Below are 12,605 nucleotides of genomic sequence, written 5' to 3'. Positions count from 1 at the left end.
CATGCTGCGCGCTAGCCTTGTCACCCTTGGAGAGAAGCCAGCTTGGGGCCAGGATCTGTCCATCGCTGGTCACATGGTTGAGGAGTCTCAGCGACGCTTGTCCCCTTAATTTCCCAGCTATATGTGGAATTCGTTCCGAACCTAATGATCATCAACCCTCACCCTTGCAATACAGTCACGATACTAGCACATTGCTCTACATCGTTCATGCTTCCGCAATTCTCCTTCGTCTGCTGGGGCTCCGCACCCCAATGTCACGCATCGTGCCATCCACATCATGGAGCATTTGGATTTTACGTGGACGACAGCCATTTCTCAACAGTCTCATACACTAGTCTGCTGGCCACTCTCGCCCCCAAACCCCAAAAGATAGTCATCAAAGAACTCCTGCCAAGCCGTCGGGCTCGAGAACAAGGTCAAACCGGGGAAATTCCACTCGAAGACAAATTGCTCGGGCACGAAGCTCTGCAGCTCCAAGTTGGCGTCGCTAGACTCCCAGAAGAAGGTTGGGCCGGCCGACTGGCTCTGCTGACCCTGCTGATACTGTCGTAGGGCACGGCCATACTTTTCGAGACTGACGCCCAGGACCTGGACGTAGAGCCGGCTCGTGCTGCTGCCAGCATAGGTGCCGGCATTGCTGAGGTGCTGGTAGAGCTTGTTGCCGTCCTCCAGGAGGCGGTAGTTATCCTCTTCGCTCTCGGGGAGGAGGCGCGTCAGCTTCAGGACGAGGAGGAAGCAAAAGGCGCATTTTGCCCAGGAGAAGTCCATAGCGAAGCGCAGGTTGGCGAGGTAGAAATTCGGCTCCTCGAGTGTGGTTGCGAGGTGAGCCTTGAGCGACGATTTGGCCATAGCTAGGAGCTGCCGGCCGGCCGGGCCCATGGCATCGATGTTCTCAATGCCGAGGCACTTCAGGCCGCGAAAGTAGAACATGGCTTCGCACCAGTGGCGCTGCACACGTAGATTGATCAATAGCATTGGACGCTCGGCGCCGGCGATTGACGAGTGCTCCATAAGTGATTTCCAATCGTTGAACCAGAGATCGATGTCGATGCGTGCATCTCGGATCTCATCCAGGATATCTTCATCAGAACCGCCGTCCCGCTTTTCAAGGGCATCGTGAATCTTGGTACGAAGATAGTTGAGCTCAACCTGAGAAAGCAGGCGGAGATCAAGCAGCGTAGTCTCCGTCTGTTGTAAGAGTACTCTGCATCGTCTCGCAGAACCCTTGGACGCAAAGCTTGGTAGCTTACCGGCGTCGACTTGGAGCATGTTCTCAAGCACGAGCAGTTCGAACCATGTCCGTGAGCAGCGTATAAGATGCGCCTTGTCAACGGTCGATGTCTGTTCCGTAGCCATTAAAGAAGCAGTGAGGTCATCAAAAGCACTTGGTAGGTCGATCTCCAAGGCGAGGCGCGCTGCAAATGACAAGACCAGCGACCGTTCGGGCGAGTAGCAAGCAATGACCAGCAAGCCTTGAACTGCCTCTAGCGACTGCCGCTCCTGCGTCATGACCACCTGATTGACAAGCTTCTTGAGCTCAAAGTTGAGCACATGAGGGAGTTGCGCATCACTCCCAGATACGGTGCAACCCATCGTGCAGATGGCATTGAACAAGAAACTGCTGCGCATGCGGACAGAATCAAAGGTGTCATAGTTGGGATCAAAGACTGGGACAAACCTGTCGCAGCCTTGGAAGAAGGATACCCAGAACATTCGCGCCTGTTCAATGCTCATGAGTCCTTTGGTGACGAAGTCGGAAGGTACATCCCGGCGAAGCTCGATCTGGTTTCGTTTCCGCTTGCGGCCCTCGCCCAGACCCGAGAGTGGGGATGTGACGGCGTTGCTGTTGATCGAAGGCGAGGCCCGATCGAAAGAAGTAGCTGCTCGATAGGACGTAGGAGGGCCTGCATTGAAAGTGTTTGCGCCGGCCGCGCTGCCATAGCTGCCTCGAGGACTTGGTTGGACCAGGGAGCGCGACGACACTCCGGCGCCATAGGATGTGGAAGTAGTTACATAACTATTCATAGCGTCGTGCTGCGGAATACTGCGTTGCGCTTGCGCGCTGGCTGCCTGTTGGTTTTGGATGTAAGCAATCTGCTCTCTCAACTGCAGCACCTCAGCCTCCAGGCGCTCGAATCGCTCTTCAGTCGGGTCTGGTGGGCGCGCCATATAGATGCACGTTTTGCCGAGCCTCCCGCAGCGAGTACATGGCTGTTGGCCATCACATCGCAGCTTCGACTGACGGCATGGCCCACAGGCTTTTGTGACTCTGCGGATCCGGGTGGCGCTTGTGCCTGGGGGACTCCTCGACGGGCTGTTGTTCACTTCATCCGCTGAGCTGGCCGTGTCCGCCATCGCCGCATAGGGGACGTTGGATTCATCCTTTGAGGGGCAAACTCGACCCTTGACGCACCAAAAGCGTGGTAAGTGAGGGGAGAAAGTCGGGGTGAGGGCGGAGAAAAATGGGGAGAGGTCGCGTGGTAAGGAGAGAGCTCCCGTGTCTTGGCACACGTTTATATGTGGAATGCTTGATGCACCTCGGTCTTTGCAACGACGACCACCCTACTTCAGCATGGCAGCTAGCGCTCGGAACTGGGAGTAGTGGATCATGTCTAGGGTGACTGTCGCCCGTCCGAGGGAGTGGGCTTCACGGCAGGTCGATTAGGGTCAAAACCTGGGCAATTATATTCCAAGTGCGCGCAGGATCTCGTTGTAGTCGGGTGGCTAGACTATGCACGTTACAGAGAACATCACAGAGACATAGAAGGCCGTGAAAAACGTGTGTTCAAGTATATATCGCATGCAAGCAGACTGAGCTAAGTAGGTACTCTTCAGTAAGTATAGATAAAGTCCTCGTTTTCGAAATCAGTGCGGTCGTCCAAAGAGTTATCTCCTGATTCCACCTCCTCAACTTCATGCTTCTCGTCGCCCTCTTGGCGTTCAGTGACCTTGTTCATCGACTTGTCAACGCGATCAGCATTCTTGCCCATAGCCGTTCGGCGAGATGCATGCTTCTTGTTGCGCCAAAGTAGGTAGCCCCATTGTAAGATGTACAGAAGGATCAAAACAATGAATAGCACCAGGTTTGAGATCAAGCCACGACGGTAGAGTGGTTTCTCTGCTGGAGTGTAGAGATTTGGGCCGAGAATATTGCCAGCAGACTGTGCGATGAACAGGACAGCAGTGGTGGTCTTCTTCTTCGTCTCGCCAGCTGTATTGCCAGCTGACCAGGAATAGATGAGGGGCGTGATTCCGGGATAGACGGAGATCAGGTAGTACGCCACCAGGAGTGGTCCTTTGTGCCCTGCACCGCGGGGCAGGAAGAGCAGCATCAGACATCCAATGATAGGTGGCAGACTCAAGAACATGAGGACAGGAGCCTTTCTGCGGATTTTTGTTGCAACCCACGCGCCACCGAGGGTGGCTACAATCTGTACCGCGCCAAAAGGAATATTGAAGAGGATGGTCTCGAAGCGGTTGTAGCCGAAAGACTGGATGATGAGCGGACCAAAGGTGGAAATACCCCCAGAAGGGACCGATATGGAGAACATCATAGCTGCCCAACCCCAAGTCTTGAAGTCCAGAGCCGCCTCTCGGACGTGTGCCATATTCCAAGAGTAGCTCTCGATACCTTGCTGATTCTGCCGAAGTCTTTCGATGGCAATGATCTTTTCTTCCTCGTTGAGGATCTTGGTCTTTGTCGGACTATCGGGCATGAAGAAGAACACCACGACGGAGTAGGCGACGGTGATCAGGCCAAAGAAGAGGAAGATGATCTGATAGCTCTTCAGGTGCGGGGTGTCGATGTGGCCGAGGCCATATGTTATCAGAGAGCCGAACATGTTGGTGATGCCGTTCATCGCGTACCAAGCACCAAGACGGACAGGCTGCTCACGCCGACGCCACCACATCTGAGTGACTGCGATAAAAGTAGGCGCAACTCCAGCCTCGAAGAGACCCAGCAGAAACCGGGTTGCCATCAGGCCACCAAAGTTATGCGCGGCAGGCATGATGGATAGGATCGCTCCCCAGAGCAAGACTGTAGTTGCCAGGAACTTGCCCAATGGGAGCTTGACCAAGCACCAGGCAACTAGAGGCTGCGCAACGAGTTGGGCGACATAGACGATAGACCCAAGCCAGCTGAACTCGTTCCCAACGAGGTTTGTGTCTTCGATGAGGCCGAAGACCGACGCATACGCAAGCGTGGCCTTGTCGAGGGCCTGTAGGAAATAGACGAAGAGGATAACGGGAAGGACTCTCAGGTCGATCTTGCGGCACACGCGCTTGTTGTTTTCCGGCGTCAACTCGACTCGGTGGCCAACTCGCTGAATGAGCTCTTTGGCGCGGTCTTTTTCCTTGTCGCTGACATTCAATTTGTCCAGACTACGGCGTTGCTCTTGTGCAGCAGTGCTGTTGGGCTCGCCGGGGGCAGGGGATTTGGTGATGGTGTCCTCCATGATTGATGACACGGTGCTCAAGACCACCAATGAGGCTGCTCTGGAAGGAATACGATGGAAGTGAGTGCTGTTCAATGATCGTCCTGCCGCGAGGACTCCTCAGCTTTTAAATCGTCTCAAAGCAGGGCCATGTCCCGAATCTGGAGCGAGCTGTCGCCCCGTGGGCCGATGTTGCCCCCCCACAGCATGATCCTGACTTGAATGGGGTAAGGAGCGAAGCAGAGCGGTCGGGAGTTAAGGACCGTAGCAAAAGTCAAACCGCTGTTGCGGGATTCGGATCAACTGCCTTGCGGGGCTAGCAAGAAGCTGGCAAGGAGTGTAGGGTCGGCTGCCCGGAGTTCTGGGGTGATCGTGGGGAGCATGGCGCACAGTCTGACACCCAATACTCTTGCCAAGGGCTCCTTGATTGCCCAGTCGCTGTGCCGAGACCGCGAAAAGAAGTGGTCTGACAGCAGTCCTCGCATTCGCCAATTATGACCCGGCTGTTCAAAGAAGATCTCGGGGTTTCGGACCGTACGTGAAGATGGCTTCCGATGCAGTACCGTACACGTGCCAGTAATTGTCGGACCAGATGCCGTTCAAGACCCATCCAACTTCACAGGGCGCCCTCCTCGGAATTAGCGTCACCAAGGGAACAAGTCTTCATGTGAAAAGGTCGACCTCAAAATCTCCTGCCGTTGTCAAACCTTCTAGCCTGGAGTGATAGAGCCAAGAACGACAACAATCGAAAGCACGGCAACACCCATCATGCCGCAACAAGAAGAAGTGCCTACTAAATGGGCAAGAAAGGCCTCTAGCACCAAAGCCGGTAATGGCATTACTTTAGAATCGAAGTCGAGGCAAGGCACGGCCAACTTCACCTTTGAGGCCATCCGCCCAGGACTCTTCAGAACCCAGTTTTGGACTGCAAAGTCGCCATTACCGCCATACCCAAATTGCGAAGAGCCAAAGACTCAGCCCACCTCTACATTCGATCACGGCAAACAGACGGAGTCGACTATCGATGTGGACGATGTCCAAGCAACAATAGACTTCACTGGAGCCCCGCTTGTTTCTCTGCGGTTTAAGGACAAGCAGGTCCCAATCCATTCCGATCTTCCGGACCGCTCATACGTTCTCGATGGCGAGGGAACATCGCACTACATGAACCATGACCGACAGGCACTGCATGTCGGGCTCGGAGAGAAGGCGGCGCCCATGGACCTCACTGCACGGCCCTTCATCCTGTCCGCCACCGACTGTTTTGGGTACGAGGCGTACCGGACAGATCCTATGTACAAGCACGTCCCGTTGTTGATCAAAGCTACGCCGGAAGGCGTGGTGGGAGTCTTCTCCACCTCCCATGCCAGAGGTTTCTGGTCAGTGGGTTCCGAGATCGACGGTCTCTGGGGCCACTTCAAGGTCTACCGCCAGGAATATGGTGGCCTCCAGGAGTATCTCATGGTGGGCCGGACCTTGAAAGATGTCGTGCGTCTGTATGCTGAGGTTGTTGGGTATCCGCTGCTGGCACCTCGGTGGGCATTCGGTTACCTGTCTGGCGGCTACAAGTACTGCGCAAAAGATAACCCGCCTTCTCACGTCGTGCTGGCCGAGTTTGCGGAAAAGCTAAAGGAGCACGATATTCCTTGCTCCGCCCATCAGATGAGCTCGGGTTACTCCATTGCAGATGTCGAGCCGAAGGTGCGAAATGTCTTCACATGGAACAAGCACCGTTTCCCAGATCCAGAGGGCTTCTTGGAAAAGTATCATCAGCAGGGCATTCGACTTCTGTCTAATATCAAGCCTTTCATTTTGTCTTCGCATCCGGATTTTGAGTACCTCAAGAAAAACAACGGTATGTTCACAGACCCAGTGACCGGCGAGATGGGCACCATGAAGCTGTGGAGTGCCGGTGGTGGCGAGTCTGGCCTCGGAGGTCACCTGGACTTCACTTCCAAAGCTGCATTCGACTGGTGGTGTGAGGGTGTTCAGAAGCTGAAGAAGCAGGGTGTAGACGCCATGTGGAATGACAACAACGAATACACACTACCCGACGACAACTGGACGATGGCTCTGAACGACGAGAGGTCGATCAATTCACAAGAGCGAAACCACGTCGGGCTGTGGGGTCGAGCTTTGCACTGCGAGTTGATGGCAAAAGCGTCGTACCAGGGCCTACTCAAGGCGGCACCGAATGAGCGCCCATTCGTCCTCACGAGGAGCGGCACACCGGGCACCTTCAGATATGCCGCCTCATCCTGGAGTGGTGACAACATGACCAGCTGGGAAGCCATGAAAGGAGCCAACGCCATCTCCCTGACCGCTGGCTTGTCTGGATTGCACTGCTTCGGTCATGATATTGGCGGCTTCGAGGGGCCTCAACCGTCTCCCGAGCTGCTCCTTCGTTGGGTCCAGCTCGGCATCCACTCTCCACGCTTTGCTATCAACTGCTTCAAGACCTCGCCACAGGATAACCAGGCTGGCGAGGTCATCGAGCCTTGGATGTACCCTGAAATCATTCCCAACATCAGGGATGCAATCAAGCGACGGTATGAGATCCTGCCGTACATCTATTCGCTAGCGTTGGAAGGTCACTTAACAGCTGCTCCGCCTCAGCGATGGGTAGGCTGGGGCTACGAAAGCGATCCGGAGGTGTGGACGAAGTTCTTGAAGAATGGTGAGGAGCAGTACTGGTTTGGTGATTCGCTAATGGTTGGTGGCGTTTACCAACCCGGTGAGACCAAGGCGACGCTGTACCTACCCAGGAAGAATGACCAGGGTGAGAAATTCGACTATGGCTTCGTCAACACGAACGCGCCTTATGAATACCTCCCGTCCGGCCAGTGGGTGACCGTTGAGTCTTCATGGCGGAACAGCATTCCCATCCTTGCGAAGATTGGCGGTGCAGTGCCCGTGGGCAAGAATGTGCAGACGCGCACCGCTGGGGAGAAGGGCCCAGCATGCGAAATGCTTCCTGAAGACGACTATCGTGGCGTTGAGATTTTCCCTCCAAAGGGGAGCTCACACGGCCAAGTATTCTCCAGCACATGGTATGATGACGATGGCACCACGCCGGAGGAAAACATCTCTTCATTCACTGTTACCTACACTTCAAGTGACGAGAAAGTCACGGTGGGATTCCACCAGGACGCGAAGAACTCAGTAGAGCTGCCTTGGTTGGAGTCACTGACTTTCATCTTGCTGCCAGAAGACCAGCGTTTCATCGTGTCGGAGGAAGGTGTCCCTCTAACGAGGGTTGAGGATGATTGTCGGGGTCGTTCTCGCTATGTGATGAAGCTATCTGGCCACCGAACCAACGGCGTAAATGGGGTGATGGTTAATGGCCACAAATAGGTTCGAGGGCAAGGGAGATACGAGATAGAGTTCTTGCAATTGAATGCGCCTGTAGAATGTATTTGGACATTCTCGCATACTGCTATGAGACAGCATCACCCATACGGCTCCACTGAACACTCCTTCTGGCATTCATCACTTCATGAGAATTTTTTGCGGGGCATCTGAGGGATAGTATCAATCTTGTCAGCTCCCGTCAGCTTGGCGTTGAACTCGTCTAGGCGGTCCATGGGAAGATCGAGGAACAAGTGCTTGTTCTTCCATCGAACTTCACTCTCGATGAACGGTTTCTCATTGCCAGGTGGAGGTGGTGGTTCGGTGATCTTGGTGATCAAATAAGCGGTAGAAGCCTCCGCAATGCCGTATATGAGCACACCTAGGAGCGGGACTTTGACCATGACAGCGAACGCAACGCTGAAACCGAAGAGGACGCCGGCTCGATCAATAAACCAGATCTTCTTTTGTTCTTTGCTGAAACGAACACGTTGGAAGTAAGGCTCCAGCAACTGCCTCATCAGGCTGCGAGATGAGAAATATGTCGACAAGAATTGAACCATGAAGCGTTTGGGGATAACAAGCCCTAGGGCGAAAATGGCGGCTGCGGGAACCGGACCGACGGCTTTGTTGAAGGTGTAGAAGGAAGCTGCCGGAAGCACAAATGGACCAACGACTGGCACGAAGGTGAGGGCGTAGATTGCAAGAGAGATAGCTGCTCGTCGGCCGTACTTCGTCGCGAAGAGTATGACGCCATCCATGATCCCCCTTTTCTCCATTTTTTCCTTCTCGCCATGAGTTGAGTACATCTTCAAGGCAGGGTAATACATGGCACGCAGTTCAGTGGGATCATCCGACTTGTGCTTCTGGATATAGGTCTGGTCGACCCACTGTAGACTGTCCATGAACATGTTGTCCAAGGTAGGAGTGATAGAACTCATTATCATCATCAGGAAGAAGGGGACCTGTAACACGGACTTGGATATGAAATCGAGACCATTGACCACAGTGTCGTCCCAAGACTCCTGGTCCAAGTTGACGAAAAGGCCAATGCACCAGATCAAGACTTTGATTCCGTATATAGGAACATTGATGATAATCCTGATGGCTAGGCCAGCACAGACTGCAATGGCGGCTTGTCTGTAGTGACTGGTAGTGAACAGACCTGGGTTTTGAAGAGCTCGATGGGTACCCACAAAGGTGAGTTGGGCACCTCTCAAGATGGCGTTGGGATCGAAGTTCGACATGTTGAGAGTGACAGAGGTCCAGAGGCCTACGAATCTTGTCACTTGAGAGCACAGGTAGTAGAAGTCCAGGACGGAAAACCGTGGCAAGTGCCTCGTGTGCTGATGACGACGGTGCAGCGTCGCGACGTCATTGGCTGCAGTCGCGCGACACTTTCGCGAAAGGCAGGTGCAGCCCACATCCACGTCCACAACCACCGACACCGACAGCGACACCGACACCAACACGACGCTCACCACTTCACGCCAGCTTCTGCCCACGACTGCGCAATCGCCCTCAATGCGCCGACCCCCTCCGTGAGACTCTCCTAGCGACCTCCGAAAATGCGCCATGTCGAATCAGCCAGCCTACGGCGAGGAACCCCCACTCCAGGGCTTTCGGAGGTCATTTACTGTCCCGCATCGACAATTGTCCTATCACGAAAGAGCCGGCCTTAAGGATTCGGATGCGGATTCTGGTCTCCTATATCAGCATCCTGCGGTCCGCATATTCAGCTTCGCGCCCCCAAGCGAGTCCATCGTGTCGAAATCCGGCGAGCGACACGTTGACGCCGACTATCCCATCGACACTATCGAAACTCTGCCATGGCGCTCCCGCACAGAAGACCTGATCGCGTCTGGTCCGATGAGAATAGAAAAGATCAAGGGATCTGTTAACTTCCTCAAGTGTGGTCACAATTTTGTCCACTCCATTCTACGCAACTCGCAAAGCTGGTGTGTTGACGGCGAGTCCAAATTTGTGTTGAGAAAAGGGCGTCTGCAGTACTACAGGATCGAGCTACCGAACACCACCGCCGACGACAAGGCAAAAGTTGAAGAACTGAAAGCAGCTCTACCAACGGTCCTCAAGTATGAGAAGACACCATGTCCTTTCAAAAGAGCGTTCCACGTCGATTTGCCCGACGATGCCATCACCCCGAGGCGCAAGGGAAAGTGGACAAGACGCGAAGGCGAGGCTGTTACATCGCCCGATGTCGATTCGCCTGCCCCAAGGGTGTGGAAGACTTCGCGTCCACCGACCTCATACACGCCGCCAAGTTCATTCCCGGGGTCCTTCAGCAAGCGGCGCGCATCCGACTACGTATCGGACACGAGTATGCCCATCCGACCACTCCAACTGGAGAGGAGAAGATCCGTTGCAGAAAGGCGCGCCGCCTTCGAAAAACCGCAACCATCTTCCCAGCCGCCCTCACGACCTCGAACACCCGCAAGTGCTGTTTCGAGCGAAGATCTCGGGCACGAAGACTGCGGAGACTCGGAGGCCGAGTCGACAGCTGTACGTGCCACAGACCATGGGTCTCGCACAGTAGCAAACCAATTTAGCGACGCAGAGAGAACTATAAATGGCACAGCCAATATTACACCGCTCGCGCCCCGAATAGCCCCCGTTGTGGGTCAGCAACTTGAACAGAGCGCAGAACATGAACCCAATGTCGCGTCCATCTCTGCGCCAGATGCCCAAGTCAGCGCAGCACCCAACGATCAAGCCCCGGCCAGCAGTAGCGACCCTGTGCCCACCCTTGTGAACCTTGAATCTACGGGGAGCAGGTTCCCCACCGAAACACAAGGGTCCGTGGTCGAAAGCTCGGACTCTCCACAGGTTCAATCTTTCTTGGAACCCAAGGTCGAGACGATTGCTGGGGATCTTAAACCCGTTTCCGAGGCACTAAATGGCGATCAAGGGAGCAAGCCCAATTATCTCCTTGAAATACCATCGCCCGGTTTAAGGCCCATGGGCTCAATTGACACGCTATACACCCGTTTGCTTCGCGAGGTATCAACGGAAGCCCCAGAGCCCGAGGCAGAGATCGCAGACGATACGGAAAGCGTTGTTTCAACGGCTGACTCGTTTCATACCGTTGACACAATTCCCGAACATGACCCTGTTCTAGTCGACACCGACCCGACGCCGATGGCAGAACACTTCGATCCTCTAGGCACAAGCCGTTTTTCACATAAACGAGATATATCCGACATTACAGTCACTGCATCCTCCCTGAGCGGCTGTCAGGACCAGCATGATGGAGATCAGCCAGGAACACCTAATCTGGTTCAATCTACAGCGTCTGACGACTCCTGGTCAGACGTACAAACCCCATCAGCCCATATCCAGGATGGCTTGCGACAACGGCTGCATTCTCGACGCTCACTGTCACCATTACCTCCATCCAGTATCGTTGTCACTCCCCCACCACCGCAGCCAAGCAGTCAGGTTGTAACAGCCATAATCCAGAAAGCTGCCTCAATTGCAGTCGTGAAGCCAATCGAGATGGTAGCGTTGGTTGTTCACGTGCTGTCCAGGATAGCCGGCGGCGCTACTCTCAACGACCTTCTGAGCGGTGGACTATTCCAAAGACCTCAGCAGCCACGCCGACATGCTCGGAATCCAAGCTTTCCTGACCATATCGCCCGCGATGATGACACGGAAGAAGATGACTTTGGTGTCCCCATAAGAGGGCGGACGCGGAGCCCAGTCTCAGCCGCAGCGAAGCCCAAGGTTGCGACGATAAAGGAAAAAGAACGTGACACGGATGTCGATTCTCTGTTCGCAGACGATCTCGATTAAGAAAGATCTCACGATTTGACGAACGGGCAGAAATGCCACATACCCATTGTAATATATTCGGTGCGAGGGACCAATTCTGTTCGAACAGAACAGATGCGGGATTTCATTTGCTGAATGTCCATTCCTCTATTGCGACATCATAGTGCGCGGCATAGCAGCATAGCGGCAAGGGGCAAGCAGATACCTGAGATACCAGATTTAACAACTTTTGAAGCTTCAGCCGTACCATGCCTCCAATTTGAGTCCCTGCCAACCTGTGAGTTGGTGGCCTAGCGCCTCATAAGGGTATGTAGGTAAGTCGGGCGCCCTTGACTTTTGATAGCTCGCCTTGTAATTCAGACTGGCACCATGGCCGGTTTACCTGCTCGAGCCATTTGGGATCTGGGCAAGCGGTCTCGATGCAGGCAGCGCACTATCACTCTTCGTCGCCTGATAAGAAGCCGTCAAAGCCATTCACAGACACAGGCGTTCAATCGTAGAAACTGCTTGCCTGGAATCATGTCATTCTCCATTCTCCTCCAGCACACGCTTCTCGCCCACTCATTTCCCTCCCTTTCCCTTCGCCTTCTTCTTGCCCTTCTTCCGATCCCGCTTCCGCAACCCCTGCATGCCTCCCTTGCACACATCTGCGTACCGCGCAAAGAAGCCCTCTACTTCGCCGGCGTCAACCACCGTGCTGATCTTCACTTTCGGCTTCGTCTTCGCGGGGGACTTTTTCACGCCATGGCGTGGCTTGGAGGAGAGACCGTTGGTTGCGCGGACTAGTATCTGTTGAGATGAGGGCGGCTGTTCGGTTTCGTCGGAGGTTGTGTCTGCATCGGCGTCTGAGGTGAAGGAGTTTGGGTTGTAGGGTTTCTGGGTGAGGAAGACGGAGCCGTGGTTGGCGGTGTGGGTGGAGGCGAAGAGGTCGGCGAGGCGAGAGAGGAAGTCTGCGTTGGAGAGGCGGTTGGCTTCCGCCATGATTGTAGAGCTGGACTGGGGTGTGTGGCGCCGATCGGGTGAAGAATAGTT

At 54.5% G+C, this 12,605-nt stretch overlaps 6 protein-coding genes across 6 annotated transcripts; 2 read left to right on the top strand and 4 right to left on the bottom strand.

The window, feature by feature from the left end:
* Positions 1–324: 324 nt before the first annotated feature.
* Positions 325–2,169, bottom strand: HMPREF1541_03465 (uncharacterized protein; the record flags this gene model as incomplete). The annotated part of the gene is made up of 1 exon (XM_008717816.1): positions 325–2,169. The coding sequence occupies one exon, from the start codon at positions 2,167–2,169 to the stop codon at positions 325–327; it is 1,845 nt and encodes a 614-aa protein (XP_008716038.1).
* Positions 2,170–2,831: 662 nt separating this feature from the next.
* Positions 2,832–4,457, bottom strand: HMPREF1541_03464 (uncharacterized protein; the record flags this gene model as incomplete). The annotated part of the gene is made up of 1 exon (XM_008717815.1): positions 2,832–4,457. The coding sequence occupies one exon, from the start codon at positions 4,455–4,457 to the stop codon at positions 2,832–2,834; it is 1,626 nt and encodes a 541-aa protein (XP_008716037.1).
* A 747-nt stretch (positions 4,458–5,204) lies between these two features.
* Positions 5,205–7,790, top strand: HMPREF1541_03463 (uncharacterized protein; the record flags this gene model as incomplete). The annotated part of the gene is made up of 1 exon (XM_008717814.1): positions 5,205–7,790. The coding sequence occupies one exon, from the start codon at positions 5,205–5,207 to the stop codon at positions 7,788–7,790; it is 2,586 nt and encodes an 861-aa protein (XP_008716036.1).
* Positions 7,791–7,930: 140 nt separating this feature from the next.
* HMPREF1541_03462 (uncharacterized protein) lies at positions 7,931–9,031 on the bottom strand (the record flags this gene model as incomplete). The annotated part of the gene is made up of 1 exon (XM_008717813.1): positions 7,931–9,031. One exon carries the CDS (start codon positions 9,029–9,031, stop codon positions 7,931–7,933), a length of 1,101 nt encoding a protein of 366 aa, XP_008716035.1.
* Positions 9,032–9,359: 328 nt separating this feature from the next.
* Positions 9,360–11,594, top strand: HMPREF1541_03461 (uncharacterized protein; the record flags this gene model as incomplete). The annotated part of the gene is made up of 2 exons (XM_008717812.1): positions 9,360–10,749; positions 10,834–11,594. 2 exons carry the CDS (start codon positions 9,360–9,362, stop codon positions 11,592–11,594), a joined length of 2,151 nt encoding a protein of 716 aa, XP_008716034.1.
* Positions 11,595–12,134: 540 nt separating this feature from the next.
* Positions 12,135–12,554, bottom strand: HMPREF1541_03460 (uncharacterized protein; the record flags this gene model as incomplete). Its single annotated transcript, XM_008717811.1, has 1 exon — positions 12,135–12,554. One exon carries the CDS (start codon positions 12,552–12,554, stop codon positions 12,135–12,137), a length of 420 nt encoding a protein of 139 aa, XP_008716033.1.
* Positions 12,555–12,605: the final 51 nt, after the last annotated feature.

Source organism: Cyphellophora europaea (genome assembly GCF_000365145.1).
Source record: "Cyphellophora europaea CBS 101466 unplaced genomic scaffold supercont1.3, whole genome shotgun sequence".
Lineage (NCBI taxonomy): Eukaryota > Fungi > Ascomycota > Eurotiomycetes > Chaetothyriales > Cyphellophoraceae > Cyphellophora > Cyphellophora europaea.
Note: the sequence above shows the minus strand (reverse complement) of the source record. Positions and strands in the feature narration are given on the sequence as shown.